This window comes from Epinephelus moara, chromosome 21, assembly GCF_006386435.1.
Source record: "Epinephelus moara isolate mb chromosome 21, YSFRI_EMoa_1.0, whole genome shotgun sequence".
Taxonomy (NCBI): Eukaryota; Metazoa; Chordata; class Actinopteri; order Perciformes; family Serranidae; genus Epinephelus; species Epinephelus moara.
In genome coordinates this window covers 21557460-21576174 of record NC_065526.1, presented here as the reverse complement: position 1 = coordinate 21576174, position 18715 = coordinate 21557460, and the positions used below count along the sequence as shown (strand labels likewise).

The 18715-nt window shown below is 39.2% G+C and overlaps 1 protein-coding gene across 8 annotated transcripts in view; it reads right to left on the bottom strand.

Moving 5' to 3' along the window:
• The window catches only part of eef1da (eukaryotic translation elongation factor 1 delta a (guanine nucleotide exchange protein)), a 15244-nt gene extending 4364 nt beyond the window's left edge, over nucleotides 1–10880 (bottom strand). Inside the window, exons 1-8 of one of the 8 annotated variants that reach the window (XM_050074547.1) lie at nucleotides 10728–10880; nucleotides 6903–7017; nucleotides 5818–5892; nucleotides 4679–4735; nucleotides 3343–3424; nucleotides 3114–3202; nucleotides 2429–2638; nucleotides 1812–2006 (exon numbers count right to left, since the gene is read on the bottom strand). In XM_050074547.1, the coding sequence (XP_049930504.1) occupies nucleotides 1812–2006; nucleotides 2429–2638; nucleotides 3114–3202; nucleotides 3343–3424; nucleotides 4679–4735; nucleotides 5818–5892; nucleotides 6903–7010 (816 nt within the window). In that variant the 5' untranslated portion in view covers nucleotides 7011–7017; nucleotides 10728–10880. Of the gene's footprint in view, nucleotides 1–1811; nucleotides 2007–2428; nucleotides 2639–3113; nucleotides 3203–3342; nucleotides 3425–4678; nucleotides 4736–5817; nucleotides 5893–6902; nucleotides 7018–8121; nucleotides 8634–10727 lie in introns of those variants that run through there. The other 7 variants (XM_050074548.1, XM_050074543.1, XM_050074544.1 and 4 more) reach the window with 7 other exon arrangements.
• Between the last annotated feature and the right edge of the window lie 7835 nt (nucleotides 10881–18715).

Here is an 18715-nt window from a genome sequence, read left to right as displayed (position 1 = left end):
CATAAAAAATTGTTTGTTTAGAAAGAGTAAAAAAAAAGTCATAAAAATGCCATAGTATAGTATGTCGAGAAAAAATTCATAAAAATGCCATAGTATAGTATGTCGAGAAAAAAGTCATAAAAAATGCCATAGTATAGTATGTTGAGAAAAAGTCATGAAAAATTCATAAAAATGTCATGGTATAGTATGTTGAGAAAAAAGTCATAAAAAATGCCATAGTATAGTATGTTGAGAAAAAGTCATAAAAAATGCTATAGTATAGTATGTTGGGAAAAAAATCATAAAAATGTCATAGTATAGTATGTCGAGAAAAAATTCATAAAAATGTCATAGTATAGTATGTTGAGAAAAAGTAAGAAAAAAAATGCCGTAGTATAGTATGTCGAGAAAAAGTAAAAAAAAAAAAATGCCATAGTATAGTATGTTGCGAAAAAAATCATAAAAATGTCATAGCATAGTATGTTGAGAAAAATTTCATAAAAATGTCATAGTATAGTATGTTGAGAAAAAGTCATAAAAAATGCCATAGTATAATATGTTGAGAAAAAATTCATAAAAATGTCATAGTATACTATGTCCAGAAAAAGTCATGAAAAAGTCATAAAAATGTCATAGTATGTTGAGAAAAATTTCATAAAAATGTCATAGTATACTATGTTGAGAAAAAGTCATAAAAAATGCTATAGTATAGTATGTTGGGAAAAAAATCATAAAAATGTCATAGTATAGTATGTCGAGAAAAATTTCATAAAAATGTCATAGCATAGTATGTCGAGAAAAATTTGATAAAAACGTCATAGCATAGTATGTTGAGAAAAATTTCATAAAAATGTCATAGTATAGTATGTTGAGAAAAAGTCATAAAAAATGCTATAGTATAGTATGTTGAGAAAAAATTCATAAAAAAGTCATAGTATAGTATGTTGAGAAAAAATTCATAAAAATGCCATAGTATAGTATGTTGAGAAAAAGTCATGAAAAAGTCACAGAAATGTCATCGTATAGTATGTCCAGAAAAAGTCATAAAAATGTCATAGTATAGTATGTTGAGAAAAAGTCATAAAAAATGTCATAGTATAGTATGTTGAGAAAAAGTAAAAAAAAAAAAGCCATAGTATAGTATGTCATGAAAAAGTCATAAAAATGTCATAGTATAGTATGTCAAGAAAAAGTAAAAAAAAAAAATGCCATAGTATAGTATGACGAGAAAAAATTCATAAAAATGTCATAGTATAGTATGTCGAGAAAAAGTCATAAAAAAATGCCATAGTATAGTATGTCGGGAAAAAAGTCATAAAAATGTCATCGTATAGTATGTTGAGAAAATGTCATAAAAAATGCCATAGTATAGTATGTTGAGAAAATGTCATAAAAAATGCCATAGTATAGTATGTCATGAAAAAGTCATAAAAAAGCCATAGTATGTCGAGAAAAAAGTCATAAAAATGTCATAGCATATAGTATATTGAAAAAAAAGTCATAATAAGTCAACAAACTTTTGACTGGTGCTGTATACACAGATTTAAAATAACCAGATTATTGCAATGCAGCTAGACAAGTTCTCAAATTACCTTTGTAACCTTATTTCTTGTGTATATATGTTACTGTTGAATCTTGTACTGGAATTTCCCAATGTTGTGAGCACTACAAATTAAATTCCATTTAGCTCCAAAGTTTGGAGCCAGAAATGTACAAGATAGATGTCTTAAATCAGAGCTACCCAACATTGCTCGGTACCACTCAAGGTATGTGAAATCATTTCATATATTTCATTAGGGTGAACAAGTTATATTGAAGTGGCTGTTACTTACATAGTCTTCAAACTTAGTGATCTCCTCTTCTAGGATGTCAGTGCCTACTTTGTCGTCCTCAACCACACAGTTGATCTGCAGCTTCTTGATGCCGTAGCCCACTGGCACCAGTTTGGATGCTCCCCACAGGAGCCCGTCCATCTGCACTGAGCGCACACACTCCTCCAGCTTCGCCATATCAGTCTCATCATCCCACTAAGGGAGCACAGGGAGGGAAGGGACACAAAGAGCACTGATTTAATGAAAGCCATAAAGACTCAGTTCAACAGTTTGCAGCAAAACATCACAAGTTGAATGACACGGTTTACTTTCCTATTTTGACGACATGCATGTTTAAATTGTGATTTTGTTGGAGTTCAGTTAATTGATATCTTGTGTTTCTGATTTGAAAATATTGAAGTAGATCTAACAAGACGTTTTTTTTTTTTTTTCACCTTTTCCCAAACAAGAAAAAAAGTCAATCAGTATATCAATAAATTCATGTCCTAAGAACACAAATGTCCTAATTTTAATCAACTTTTTTTCCCACAACTGTGGCTTCTTTTTATGAGAACACAACTGCAATGAAACTAGCATATTAATAAGAGCTACATGATACAGTTCAAGAGGACACGTACGGGCTTAACGTCCAACAGGATAGATGACTTGGCGATGAGGGCAGGTTTCTTGGACTTCTTGGCTGCGTAAGCATCCAGGCGCTCCTGCTTGATGCGTGCTGCCTCCTCGTCTTCCTCATCACTGCCGAACAAGTCAATGTCGTCGTCTTCGTCATCACCGCCATTTTCGACCTTTACCTGTTTGGCTGGAGCAGCCTGGACTGTAACAGCCTGGTCAAAACAATGGAAAGGACAGGAGAATCAGTGCAGTGACAGTAAGATAGTAAGGCAGTAAGCCTTTCTCTTTCTTTATTTCATTTGTTCAAACGATTAAAACATCATACAACTATAAAGCATCAATAGATACAGGATGGGCAGGGGAGGAAAGAAGTCAAAAGGAGGTGAGACAACATCCACCTATACAGAACAAAAATAACAATAACAGCTAAACAAAACATCAAAGAGGGTATTTATGATCAAAAACAATAAAAGACAGGAAAGTTATTTGCCACTGTGAAACAATGAGCTGTTTTCTAATTGAGTCTTAACACATGTCACAAAGTAGATGATTTAATTTCAAATTGTTCCAGAGAGACAAGGCTGTTTTGCATCTTTCAGACATCTGTTTTATAGCTTAATAAACGTAAGCAAGTAGTAATGTACTGTCTATGAGAAAAAACAAAAAACTAATTTCTTAATTATCTACCTTAGCACATGGGACAGCTGCTGGGTTCTTCTCCAGCACAGCCACTCTGGACTCCAGCTTCAGCAGGGCTGCCCTCATCTCTGCCACCACTAACAAGTAAAGACAATAGGAATATTAAGTATGAATACGGAGTAACAGGTGAGCAAATGCTTAGGGAGACATTATGAAACACCAAAAAAGACAAAACAAAAAAAAAACAAAAAAAAAAACCCTATGCTGAGACACACACCTTTGTGCAGAGTCTGGTTCTCCAGTTCCATGCTCTTCATGCGTGAAACCAGCTCCTGGTCTCCTCCTGCATGTGAGGATGACTGCGGAAAGATAAACACACATTAATTAGCAGGTGTCATGTTGCAGGTGACAATGCAAACGCACTCTCATCCAGGTCGAGAGCCAGTCTAAGCCCAAAGAGGAGAAGCCAGCAAAATAAAATAAATAATGGTGAGGTTTGAAAAGAAACACATGCAAGGCAAACATCCGTTGCTCGACAATTACTTGGATACACTTCACACACAATGCTGATGTTAAAATCAACTCCCTTGATCCCCAATAAAACGAGGATTTAATGTTTAGGGTGACGGCATGCAGGCAAAGTGTGCAAAGATTTTTTATGAGAACTTATTTTTCACACAATTTATCATCTGAAAGGAATAGTTCCACATTTTGGGAAAAATACATTTGCTTTCTTACAGAGAGACAAGAAGATCGATACAATTTCAGCGAAACAAAACACGAGTGTTTGAACTGAAGTAACTGTATATAACGTGTATATTAGTGGAGATAATTTTTTAGAGTCTTTGGACAGAGTCAGCCAGCTGTTACCCTGTACCCAGTCTCCCAAGCTACAACAGATATGAGTGGTATCGATCTTCTAATGCTACTCTCAGCAACAACGTGAATAAGTGTATTTCCCAAAATGTTAAACTGTTCCTTTAAGTGTCATTAATTATTGATCAATTCAAGGACCAGTGTTTAGGATTTAGGGGGATCCATTAGCAAAAAAGTGAAATGTAGCCCAGAATGAACAAACTAAACACTGGCTCTAGAGAGGGCCTCATGTGTTTTTATGTTGTTTTGAGGCTACAGTGGATTTTCTGTCACACTTGAAAGTGAGGAGTGAGGGATGGAGTATTTATTTGGTTGCAATCTGTAACCTCACTGGTAGATGCCACTAAATCCTTCACACTGGTCCTTTAATTCAGAAGTTTCATTTTCCTTCACTGTATAAGAATTGAACTTTCAAGACGCTGAAAGTAAATATTTGACTTATGAAAATTATTCGCATTTTATTCGGATTTGAATTCCAAGATCCCAAGATTCAGCAAAAACATCAAGATTATAATTTCTGCCCCAAATTAATACACTCTGAATCAGTTAGTGGGTGTGACACCTAAAAAAGATGCAGGATGCAGGATGGTGGTTCAGAATGAGACATCTTAGTGCTGTGATAAAGGTAGCACACTCCACTCCAGGCAGCAGCGGACACAGCCAGCACACCCGGCTGCCTGTCTCAGCCATGTAGCATTGGCAGGCCTGAGCAGCAAAGCTGGAAGAGGACGACTTACGTTTCTGTGCTGCCGTTTCTGCTGGCGCCCTTTGGCGTGCTGCAGGGTTGATTTCACCTGCACCCAGTGATGTACAAGGTGTAAGATAAGGGGGAGAAGCACGAAGACAAAAAGAAAAGTACTGGTTGTGGGTAGAAAGTCTGATGCTACAACTTCAGAGGAGTCACTAACAGGATAGAAACTGATGTCAACATTGTCAAAGAAATGCATTAATCAACTTTTTACCTCAAAACTAAATCAAATAATCGAGTAATAAATCACTTGTAGTGCCAAAATGGGAAATACCAACCAATTCAGCAGCTCTACTTTACAGAACCTTTTATTCTGCTTTAGTACATGCACAGCTGTGAAACCACTTGTGTCTTGCTCAGGGCTTCTGATACTCATTAACCCTTTCAGGGCAGCAGTTTCCAGCAAACATGCTCCAAAACTTTTGTTGTAAACAAAACAGTTGCTCTTTTTGTTTTGATGAAATTGTGCTTAAACTTAACAATAAAAGATAAGTTCACATTTTTCATAGAGATGCCTTCTTACAGCTACCTCAACATGGGTGATAGGCACAAAATCCAGTGCTTTTCATATGAAACTCTATAAATGTTGCTGCCACAGACAGCGTTGCTTGCTGAGAAAAGGCAGCAGGTAGTAATTCAAAGAGAGAGTTTGGACGGTATGGACGGGAGGAACAATTACAGCTCCCAATAATGCATTGAATGTGCATAGGGGCATGCAAGTATTGTTTCGAGACAGACTTAAAACCATGTGACCTTATCTATTAAGAGAACAGCATTTATGTAGCTACTTACAATATAGAAAATGACACTGATGTAAAGACAAACATATATGCAAACAGCAATAAAGATTATGGGAGAAGCAAGCAGAGGAGCAATGGAGAATAAGTGTCTTGTAGCAAAAAATGTCGCATGCATAAAGTACTTTTCTTGTCAAGTGCAGGCTGAAGGCTTTCTGGGACTAAAGTAAGGCTTACATGTCACCAAGAACTTGTTGTTACTATATTTAAATCACCATTTCTCATTTTAACAGTTATTCCCCTGTTTTCGGGCTGACACACTGACATTAGTGCCTACAGTCCTGCCACTCCTGGGGGTGTGCCTGCGGCTCATTTTTAGCACAGTACTCACTCCGTTGAGGGACTGCAGGATATTCTGTCGGGATTTAGCAATGTCCTGCAGGATGGCATTAACTTCTCCGTCCTGCTGGTATATGTGGGTAAAGCAGTAATGAAGCGGGAGCAGAGACAAAGACAAAAAGCAGCATGCAAAACAGACAAAAGCAGGATGGACCATACACCTGACATTTAGGATGACACGCATTAAAGGATTTGAAGTAAGTAGCAAATAAATGTGAGCTACGGGGCTTATCTTGTTGTGCCTCATGATGCAATACAAAGGTTAAACACATTTTGGCAGCAGGCAAAAGGGTAACACAAACCCATGATGACGACCTGACCTGCAACTCTCACAGTGCAGCTGTCACTTGAGTACATGTTGTACCAAAACAAAAACTACTGCCACTGAAGAGAAATATGCCCAGTGAAACAAAGATTTGATAGTCTTGAATAAAGAGGATGTTGTTTCTGTAAAGACATGTTCCACTCATCTCGTTTGTATTTTGTCCATAGTAGAGGCACATGTCTCAAGGTCTCAGCACATGAAACCAAAATTACTTGTAATCAGATAATTAAAAACATATGGCTTATTGTTATTTGCGTGAAACAATCCTTTAAAGACAGACAAGTGATCATTCTCTAATCTCCTTTGTTTCCCAGGCTTGTGCAGAAGCTCTTTGCTGCCCTGGACAGCCTGAGAGGCAGAGGCAGCTGCCAAACCACCTGACCCCTCTCACTAGGATGAGCCACGTCTAAATCGAGTGGCTTAACTCACATGCACACAGCTGTTGCTGGTTGCAGAGGGCTGACGATGATGCAACTATTGCTAAACAGGCCAGTGATTGACAGGGCAGCGTGAGCTGAGGTGCCGTCTGGCAGGAAGTGAAAGGAACTTCAAAAGACGGCAGCAAGAGACAAGAGGAGGGTCGCAAATAAAGGTCGTCTAAAGACCAAAATGTATTTCTTTCTAAAAATGATCAGGTTGATACACAGAAAAAAAGGTCAACTACAATAAACAAAGCACATTTGCTTTTGGCTGCGTACAAAACGTTGAACAGAAGTTGAAAAGCTAGTTTATGGGAATTTTGCTTGTTCTACCTGTTGAGATGGTCCATTAACTCCCTCGTAGAAGCGCCTCTCTGCCTCATCATAGCGGTGCTTGTCGAACCAGATGTTCTCGGAGGCGAGGCACTGCAGTCCACTCATGTTGGTACTGAGGGGGGAAGTCAGAAATTCAGGACAGATAAGTTAACTCAAAAAAGATCAACTAATCATTGATTTGCATTCAACAGTTTATCTACTACCCAACAGCCATGACCAGGAGTTAAGGTGTTACAGCCAGCACAATCAGTGACAGGAAATGAGCGACAGAACATGGCTTCATTAGATGTTTCACCAGGACACCGTATATTGCAGGTTACAACATCATGCAGAGCCACAGAAGCAGTTGTGGGAGGAACAGGGAGAGACAAAACCAAAGCGCTACGCAGACAGTTTCAACCATATACACGGTACATTAATGGCAAAATAACTACCATCAGCTTCTTTAAAATCAAAAGCAACATTTAAAAACAGTGAGTAAAAAGACAAGTGCGTGTATGCTCCGACTCCCTTCTCATTCTGCTGACAGGTTACTGCAGCAGACAGGGATCTACGCATTCCTCAGTCAGTGAAACACAGTTGCCTGGTCTGCAAAGTCTGGATTATAGAACAAAAGGTTGGGCGCTGCTAGCTAACAACCCCCCTTAGTGATAGCAGGATGGCCGTTGAAAAATTGCAAGGTGCTGCAATGACGCAGGCGTGTTGTTTCAGGTACTGGTGAGACAAATTAAAGGCTTATATGGTATCAAAACACTACACAGTAATTCATAATACTCAGAGAGGATTTTACAGATCTGGAAAGATATCACTGTGAAATTGACTGTATTTTTTGCCACAGTGATTGTTCACATAATCAGTTGGCCAGCCCAGCACCTTGAGAAGATGCTGCATTGCACTGTAGCAGAAGCTGGGTGAGGTTTTGTTGAAACCCTTGGTGCTGAATGAGGGTGCTATGATTATTTCCTCTTGAGTATTTAAATCAGCCTGAATGCACCCTAAACAAAAAACTCTGGACAAAGGCTCATCTAAACCTGCATATCAAAAATTTTACACACAATACACAAATTAGCATGACTGAAAAAGGCCAAACAAGGATGCATGACACACAACAAATAATAATACAAAAAAAATAAATAAATAAAAAATCATCATAGAAGTTAAAGAAACCGGAACACACATCACGTCTCTCCCATTCCCTGTGTAAGAGGTGCCATACTTGTCCCATCTGGGCCTGCTTTCCGTCTCAGAGAAGCCCCTCTTCCTCTGGGTCGGACCCCTGCTGCCTTTGCCCCCCTGCTCGGTCTCAGAGGAGGTGCGATTGCGGCCTCTAGTGATTAGTCGGTGGGGGGTACCAGAGGCTTTCACAGTGGTGACATGGTGTCCCTGATCCTGCTGTTGAGTGCGGCTGCGTCTTGACTGGAAGGTCATGTAGCCTCTGGTGGTTGGACTCCTTGGAGAAGCAGCCTGCGCTCCATTGGTATTAGAGGCGAGCCAGCGTTTGTAGTTCTCTTCGGCATGCTCAAAGGGGCTGCGGCTGTACAAGTTTCCCTCTGCGTGCATGGTGTGGAAGGTAGGGCTCTGACCATAGGAGCCGCTCGCTTCCATGGAGGTGTTCAACCACTCCTCTTCAGCCCCAGAGCTCTCTGATACACGCGTGTGTCGCCGCAGCCTCTCAAACTGGACCTTGTCTCCGCTGCTGATGGCTCTCTCCATAGTGGGATTATTACCCTGCCTGAAGGCCCCCATAGGTATAGCATGTTGAGGGACGCCTCCTTGCTGACGGTTTGGCCAAGACTGATCCATTTCTCTCTTAAAGGGGTCTCCTCTCTACTCACTTTTGTTTTTACGGGATGAGAGAAAAGAAGCAACAGGTGGAAGCTAGAGCCATTAGTTCAGTGTGAAGTTAGCACCACAAAAGGAGCTTTGCTGTTTAGATGCATCAAAAAAAGCTCATGGAACAGCTGATATGAGATACCAATGTGGTCTTGTGGGCAAACAGACGGTGGATTGATCAAAAAGCTTACATTTTCCCAGAAAATGCTATAAAATTTCCTTTACAGGAAGAGTTTAGAATGAGCTTAGCTTATATGAGAACAGAAGAATCAAGCTGAGAATGCAAAGAGCCTCATATAGGCTATGCTTTCAGGATATGGAATAATGCACAAACAAGTTGTCACAGTTCATTGATCAATCTCACATTGGAGTTAAAAAAACAAATAATGTAAAAATACAAATGACAGGTGAAAATGGCCAAAATTTAGGTTAGGATGAGTTTGCAGTGTTTCCTACATATAAAGTTCAAATCTAAAAATCGATCAAGTAAAACTGTTTTTTCGAATGATGATTTTATGATTAAGAAGTACTTTTAATTTAGCACAGCCACATCCAATTAATGACAAAACACTGTGTTTATGCATTAAATGTTTCTTTTGAAACATCCAAAAATCCAACCTGTGAAACAGTGTCTGGCTCACCTTTGTTTTGGCATGCTGGAGGATAAGTTATGCTACCTAATGTGGAACATTTGGAATATATAAAAGAATTAAAAACAATCACACAACTTTGAATTATGTTAAAAGTCTGGTAAATTTTGTTAAAAACAATCAACACTTTTGGATTACTTCAATATCAAACCGAAAATATCCAATGTTTCAAGCAGCACCTCTTTTAAACATGCAGGCAAATGTCACAACCAAAAGATGCTTTTTATATTGTCATGCATGTAATAAAAAAAGATAACCACATAATAAAGGGTCACTTTACAAAAACAACACGCAAACATGAGCAATGCATTATTTATAGCACTGTTAGTGCAGATATACACTCCCAGTTGCCAGTTTGTTGGGTACACCTAGCATAAACTAATGCAGAACAGCCCTTTAATAACTCCTAACTTCATGGGGAACTGCAATGAAGTTGTTAATTCAACTTTATGGTCGTTTTGGAGGTTGTAGCAAGCAGTCTGAATATGTGAGATTGGGCTCTGAGAATTTTAATGGGTATTAGAAACACATGACAGATCCCTAGTCCCCATATATCAACAAGAGTAAAGGAAACACCTCTCAGTAAAAATGCAATACAGTTCAACAGCACCTCAACTACCTCCTCCAAAATGACAATGAAGCTGAATCATCACCTCACTGAGACAGTTTCAATTAAGACTACACTTTAACCTCCATAAATTTAGGATTCACTGCAGGCCAGCTGTATCAGTCTGCATTAGTTTTAGCAAGGTGTTGTTTATAAACTAGCAACTGACTGCAAAATACAACCACTACACCATATGACAGCAATAAACCAGTGCATGTGTTAAGAGCAACAGCTGAGAAGCAGCTGCAACGCCAACACTCACCTCTGGTTACTGGAATGGGGTGCTAACTAATGAGAGACAATACAAAAAATGCTCATAAACTACAAACCTTTAGGGAGAAACAACCGTAGGATTATTATTCATGTTTGAGGAGCACTAGCGTAAAAACAGACTATAATTCTCTCAAGTTTTGGAAATGAGGGATAATAACACTTACAAAGTGGGCAGTTCATGTTTAACACCAGTCACAAATGAGGAAAATGGCACATCTACCCTGTTCGTAATAAAAGTGGAAATTCGTGTTGTATTTCACCTGTTGCCTGCTCACCCTGGCAGTGGCTAAAGTTAGGTAGGCGGCACAAGTTTTTCTGACAGCACCAGCAACTTGTAGCTAGTTCCTTTGACCACGTGGCGCTTGAAAACTCTAAATTCAAAATACTTTGTGGGTTTTAGCAAATGGTGTAGTTTTTATTGCGACACTGGTCGTAAAATGACAACTCGTGTGCACTTACTCTTTGTTTTATTCGACGTTTATGGCTTGGTAACCGTCCCTTCGCGTGCTGCCTCGGCTGTAATCCGACGGGAGAAGAGGACGTGCATTAGCGGGTTGCCAGCATTCTTCAGTGACAGAGGGGGGAGACCGTTAGCTTATCGACGATTTTTGCGATGATTTGCGCGTTTTTAAAATCAGGATAAACGTCTAATAACATCAAAACACACGAGAAACCAAGTTAGTGTCTGTGAACCCCGAAAATCACACTGGCTCTGCGTTTTAGCCATTATTTACACAGCACCTTCAGATTGGTATGATCCATTTTGACCGAAGACTTCATTTCCCAGGATTCTAAGCGACTTGAAGTTAACGGGCCGCTAGAAGCAGTCATGTGCATGATGTTTTGACAGGCTTTGGAGCACAGCCACCTACATAACTGTTTATTTATATGCTAAGTTTTAACAATATCGCAATGTAGCCTTTTACTTTGACTTTATATCTCGACAAATTCACTATTGTGACTGCATCTTTTAAAATAAAACTGCGCTAAATGTTGACATTTTAAAGTTTAGCTCAAGTTTAAACCGTTTAAACTCTTGTGGAGCCAGATTTTCCTCTCTTGTCCTGCAGGGGGCAGACCAGTCAAGCTAATTTAAACAGACTTACTAATTCAGAAAAAAATAAACAAGGCTGCTGAATATTATTGATAATATTTTGTCACTGACTAGATCATTTGGGTTGATATAATTCTGATTTTAGCAGAATTCAGAATTCCTGTTAGTAGTAGTAGTAGCCTAGTAGTAGTAGTAGTTTATGATGTTTTCATGGTTGTTTACAGACTTTTCATGCTTTTCGCTATTTTTTAATGCAAGGTAGGAACGTAAAAGTGTTTTTTTTAATCAACTACCACTCCACAATTGATGTTTCAAGGACTAAAAATGTCTGAAAAGGCAAAATACTTAAAAAACAAAAAATCATATAACCAACATCAATAAACAATATTTTTACACAACCCAAGCATTGCAGTTACACACAAATAAGGTTTGTTTGTCAGGACTGTAACTGACAGCTGACTTTAACTCACCAGGGGTAATAATGTATAATGTATTTTTGACCTCTTGTCCCAGAGTTTTCAGCTGTATGATGCGACAAACAGTTATCACCAAAAAGACAATATCTACAATGACGTGGAAACCTGAAAGGAAAAATGAAGGATACAATCTTCAAAATGAGTGGCATGAGCTCTTAAAATCTTTCCTGTGGAATAGAGATTGATGAATAAGGCTACTTCTGACAGCCTCAGAAAGCTATCATCAGCTAACCCCCTGGTTCGAGGAAAGGGCAGACTTTTATCATCATGTGCAAAATGATTAGAAGGATTTGAACCCATGATGAGGACGTTACATAATTCGACCTACATCTTATTCACATTTCCACCACTCTGGTTGACTAATAATTTACAACTTTTATCTCATATTTCCTTTCCAAAATAGAGGAGGAAAAATATAGGAAAAGCAGCAGAAGTGGGAAAAGCAGCAAACGTTAAATTGAAATGAAGGCATCAGTACACTCCACCTCAGACGATTTATGATTAATCCTTTATAGGAGATCTACTGTAGGCCAGAAAGACTAATCTGTGAGCATTCTTCTTTGACATTGTTTTTGTCAGGAGTTTGTCTGTAAGCGACTGATTCATTCCCACATTATTTAGACTTTTCTTGCCCTAGTTTCTGATTACTTACAGTACTTGTGATTGTATTTCTTTTTTCTTACATTATGTATGTCTAATATCTGAGGGACACAGTATGTGTCTGCGGGGTTATGTTCTGTAGTGTGCTGTGTATTGCTTCAGGGGGTTTAATGTCAGTAGTATTTCTACAATTCTTTTGGGGACCCCCTTGAGTGCAAAACCATCTCCTCATATGAAAGTGCAAACACTGTTACAATAAATGGTCTTAAATCGTTTGATATAAGTTTCCCTGAATCAACATCAAAGGTGGAGGCTATTTATTATGAGAACAAAGTCCTAGGGCTGTGAAATTATCATTTGCTCCAGATGCTGTGTTTCTTCTGTGGAGCCATCAGATGCGAAGCTGAGCTGTCAAACCAGCATTACTAACAGGCATGAACCAGAATTTACACATAATTTGGCTGCAAGAACTGACACATGGCATATTTTATGGGACAGGAAAGTGGAAGTGTCATTTTTACACAGAGCAGAGACACATTTGACATCTCACTGACATAAAAAATGAATGGTTAGCTCTTTCACTTCAGGTTTCATGAATCCCATTTGGAGAAGTATCACCTGACCTGTCTCTTTCTCAGGAATAATGCATGTGATTTCTCAAATTGGGTGACATTCCTCTTTGAGCAAGGCATTTCACTATGTATTTGCGCTGCAGCTCTGATGAGAAAAAACATGTTCCAACCTGTGTTGAGATAAACATCCATGAGGGAGAAGAGTCTGAATGGGAGAGCAAACAAACATAGTGTGTTTGCATATTTAATGGAACATATCCTATGCTTTAACACCAGTCTTGTTCGCAGTCTGAACTTCAGCCTCTAGCATTACTGTCTTGGGAGCTCATTGAAGGCTGCCTGCAACTAACAATATTGTTTTAAATTTTGATTGTTTTATCAGTTAATAACTTAATCCATTGAATATCAGTAAACAAAAATTGTTTGTGACCATATACAGGAATGTTTAGCATTCCAGTGCAAATCGCAATTTAATCGTAACTCGTTTATAATTGTTAAATCTTATTTCATTTTTTTTATTTACTTGATTTTATTCATTTACTTTTTTGGCGTCGAGGTGTCATAGGGTGGAGGGTGGCTGGTGGGGGGTTGGGTGCGCAAAGAAAGCTATGCACAATTGTATAAAAATAACTTTCATATGTCTAACCCTAACCCTTTTGTGAAATACAATAAAAATATAAAAAAAAAAAAAGAAAAAAAAAAAGAAACTAGAATTACCATCTCAAGTTGCAGTTACAGTTTACAGCCATGTCTGTCCAGACTCATTTGTAGCCATGACAGTTGACAATACTACCATTATGTTGCTGCAAAGATGCTACATATTTTTAAACATGGATGCACGGTTTCATGGTGGACATCCAAGTTTAGCGTCACCAATTCAGCATCTGACCAAATGTCACCCCTTCTGTTCCTGAGTTATGGCATTCAATAATGGCAAGGAGTTTTTGCAGAACATTAAGATGTCACAGTGAAGCTGACCTTTGATTTTGTGGATACAAACTGTCACCACTTTATCATGTTATCCTGTTAGATGTTTGTGTGTGTAATTTTTATTTGTGTAATTTTGTTTTAATTTGTGTAAGAATTTATGAGGTATGGCCAAAAACGTGCTTTGTGAGGTCACAGTGACCTTTGACTACCAAAATCTAATCAGTTCATTGTTTAGTCCAAGTGGACGTTTGTGCCAAATTTAAAGAAATTCCCTCATGGTGTTCCTGAGATTTTGCGTTCACTAGAATAAGAAGAACGCAAGGCCAAAGTGACCTTGATCTTGAACTTTTGACCACCGAAATCTAAATAGTTCATTGTTGAGTCTGAGTGGATGTTTGCACCAAATTAAAAAAATTCCCTTAAGGTATTCTTGAAATATTGTGTTCATGAGAATGGGATGGACGGACCTATGCATGTAGGTAGGAACCCAGAAACATAACGCCTCCAGTCATGGTTCTCGGCGGTGTGGAGGCACAAAAAAGAAATAGTGAAAAGTGTCCATAACAATTTCCCACAGTCCATGGTGACATCCTCAAATAGCTTGCTTCTTAAATTGAAACATAGTCAGTTTACACTGATATAAAACAGAGAAAAGATGCAAATCCTCAGATTATACAGTCTGAGATAATATTTGGCCTTTTTTTTGCTTGAAGAAAGACTGAAACTACCAGTCACTTATCAAAATAGCTGCAGATTCATTTTCTGTTGATCGATTAATCTGTTCCAAATTACTGCAAAGAATGAAAAAACCTTAAAGATATGTGAAACGACTGCAAAGCGACACAAAATAACTACAATGAAACACAAAAACGAAGCAGGGTTTTGAAGTCTTCTAGTAAAATTGAATTTTGAAACGTCACTACGGGCTCTTGAAACTTGTGATTGGCATAATCATTAGTAACAGCCATAGTATCAATCACTGATCAGATATGTGCTTTTCCCAGCTTCAGTTTTGATATCTTAACAGTAGAATTGGTTCTGGTAGCTCTTGTGAAAACACAAGCTTGAATAGGATCCATCAGCTCTAGTGGGGATTAAACATTCTGTTTTCACGTTATACAATATCCTTACTGTCGATAGATTGGCTGCTCTGCTCCACAAAATTGAAACGAATGATCAAACAGTCGATGCAAAGCCTTGCCTAAATGCAAACAACCAATACATTTGAAAAATAAGCCATTAGCCAACAGCCATCAATCGTATCACACAAACCATTTGATAACCTGTGTGTGAATGATTCACAGTGTTTTTTTAGGATTAGCTTTATGGGAAACCTCGTGCTAGTGATGACCATAACTTGATAACGTCATGCTGCTGTTTAAACCCAGAGGTTTGTTTTCAATTATTTTTTGAGCCAGTGGGACGCCGTGTTTCACACTGAGGGCCACGTAGTCTTCCACTGTTTGCCAGGTGTACATTAATCACCCAGTAGCTCCGGAGGAGTATTTGAAGGTTGGACCCTGTGTTCTTGTTTTTGGGAGCTTATTCTGTAGAGGAGGATTTTGCTTTTTTAGCACTGGCCTGCTCCACATCTACACCTGCAAACTGCCTTACGTGACCCCATTTGTAAATTACTAACTATAAACCAGCTCCAGTGGAGCAACATGGAAATGTATTCTTTGTTCAAGGTAACAACACCCTGGAGATTTTAACCACTGTCCTTCAAGTCATGACACACCTCGTCCGCTTCTCTGCCATTGTGTCCTCGGGCCTCGGGGCGGTAACCTGCTTTGCCTGGTTGGTAATCATTGTTAACAGGCACTTTGTACTTCAGTTAAAGTACCAATACAACAGTGTGAAAATACTAAGTACATTTAGTAAAATGTATTTAAAGCATTGAAAGCAGGGGCGTAGACAGTACAGGCAGTGCAGTTGAACTGGAGCCCTTGGGGTGGAGGGGCCCATAGAGAAAGCTCATAAACTATCCTAACTTTCATTTCAAGTCTGGGTGACATTACATACATTAAGTGCAATGACAACATCTGCCTCTTATTATTGATTATTATTCATTTTATTATTATTCATTGGTTATGTAATTATGAGATTTTTCTGGGTTGTCACTTGCTTGTGCCTTTTAACTTGCACTATGTACAGCTGCAGCTTTCAAAAATTTAATTGTACTGGTACAATGACAATAAAGGACTTTTTCTTCTTCTTCCTTGCGTGTGATTCAGATTGCCATCTTGAATATATACCTGTGTTCAAAGAGGAATGATAAAAAAAAGTATGCTTCTGGTTCAAAAATGGTGCCATTGGCTATTTATGGCCCCAAAAAGGCAAAATAGTCAGTAGCTATCTAAAACAAAATTATATGCTTTTTCTAAATAAACTATAAAATCCATAAACATGCTATAAAGACTATTGAATTAAATGATACGTTTCTTACTTGCTTTGATATTTTTATCAGATATACAGTGATGATTGCTGGGTAATATGTATACTGATGTTGTCCAATGTCATCTGTATTTGTGTCAAGACAATACATGCACGATAGCATGCACTAGTGATCATCATAATGCTGTGCACTGGGACCTGTCGTAACTTCCTTACACCACCAATCTGAAGAACACAAAAGTACCCTCTGAAATGGTAGGAAGCACTGTGATGGGGTAGCTTGTGAAGGTGGAGTAATTTGCTTTAGACACTGTTGGTGTAATTTTCAATAAGATTTTTAAACTGATTTTATGTTTTGTATGTAAAATCTTAATCTGCAAAAACTGTAGTTTGCAGATAAATGTAAAAAAGAACAATATTTGCCTCTGAAATGAGCAATGGAGGAAGAAATACTCAAATCTTTTACTTGCTCTAAAAGTACTGTGTTACAAGTCTTACACGCAAGAATTCACTTAAATACAAAAGTATTGCACTCAAAATGAACTTAAAGTATTAAAGGGAAAGTATTTATCAGACAGAATGGTCCCCTTCTAAAGAGTTATATATTTATAATCGTTGCTTTAACACAAAAGTAGCATTTTCATGTTATAACTGGTTTAGATGGAGCACATTTGACCTACTTTGAATACTGTACAGGCAGCCTGCACAGGATAAGCTCTAGCACAGAATCATATTTCATATTCATTCATTCATCTTCTAACCGCTTCATCCTCTTGAGGGTCGCGGGGGGGCTGGAGCCTATCCCAGCTGACATAGGGGGAGAGGCAGGGTACACCCTGGACAGGTCGCCAGACTATCGCAGGGCTGACACATAGAGACAGACAACCATTCACTCTCACATTCACACCTACGGACAATTTAGAGTTACCAATTAACCTAGTCCCCAATCTGCATGTCTTTGGACTGTGGGAGGAAGCCGGAGTGCCCGGAGAGAACCCACGCTGACATGGGGAGAACATGCAAACTCCGCACAGAAGGGCTCCCACACCCGGGATCGAACCAGCAACCCTCTTGCTGTGAGGCGAGAGTGCTAACCACCACACCACCGTGCTGCCCCCATATTTCATATTGTTTTATATAAAATCTTAATAAGTAACTCTAGCTGCAGATAAATGTATGGGAGTAAAAAGTACAATATTTGGACCTCAGAATTGCATCTTTGCTTTTTGCAGATGATGTGATGCTGTTGGTGGCAGTTTGCACCTCCAAATCTGAGGCCATGGTTCTCTGCCAGAAACCGGTGGATTGCCTCCTCCAGGTTGAGGGTGAGTTACTGCCCCAAGTGAGGGAGTTCAAGTATCTCGGGGTCTTGTTCATGAGTGAAGGTAGAATGGAGCGTGAGATGGATTGGCGGTTTGGTGTGGCTTCGGCAGTGATGCGGGTGCTGCGCTGGACCATTGTGGTGAAGAGTGAGTTGAACCGGAAGGCGAAGCTTTCGATTTACTGATCCATCTACATCCCAACCCTCACCTATGGTCATGAGCTCTGGGTCTGAGCACCTTAGAGACAGGGTAAAGTGCTCGGACATCCAGAGGGAGCTCAGAGTAAAGCCGCTGCTCCTTCAGTCAGTTGAGGTGTTTGCATCTGATCAGGATGCCTCCTGCGCCTTCTGTTAGAGGTGTTCCAGGCATGTCCCACTGGTAGGAGGCCCTGGTGCAGACCTAGAACATGCTGGAGGGATTACATATCTCATCTGGCTTGGGAACGCCTTGGGGTCCCTCCAGGAGGAGCTGGAAAGCGTTGCTGGGGAGAGGGACGTCTGGGTTGCTTTGCTTGGCCTGCTGCCCTCGCCACCTGGTCCTGGATAAGTGGATGAAAATGGATGGATGGATGGATTTGCCTAAATTGCCCCCAACATGTTGTGGGGCTGCAGTAAAAAGTACCATACAGTATTTTTAACAACAGTGCTTTCCACTTTTTGAAATGTGGTGCAGTAACACAGCAAAGACGGCCTGCAAGTACCTTTGGTAATAAAACAATATAATCCTTCCTAAATATAGCCAAAGATAGTTTGCCTGTCAGGGAGTGCACAAATACAGGGGTTTTATATACAGAAGGAGTCTGGCATTCAGTCACATTTGCATACATTTTGTGACTCGAAATTAGGTCATTGGCTTTTTGTTTTGCTCTCAGTTGCATTTGCTCTTTGTTTTATCATGAGTCCTCACTGCCAGCCCTGTGAATGGAGATATTCATTCACCTGATTCAGAGAGAGGGACAGAGGGAGGGAGGGAGAGGGAGGCAGATATATATAAAGGGAGAGAGAGAGAGCAGATGTGAGAAAGCAGCTCTTCACTCCCGCAACTTTGCAGCTCGCAGGGAGAATATGAGGATTCATCTATTTTAAGGGTGACAGAATAT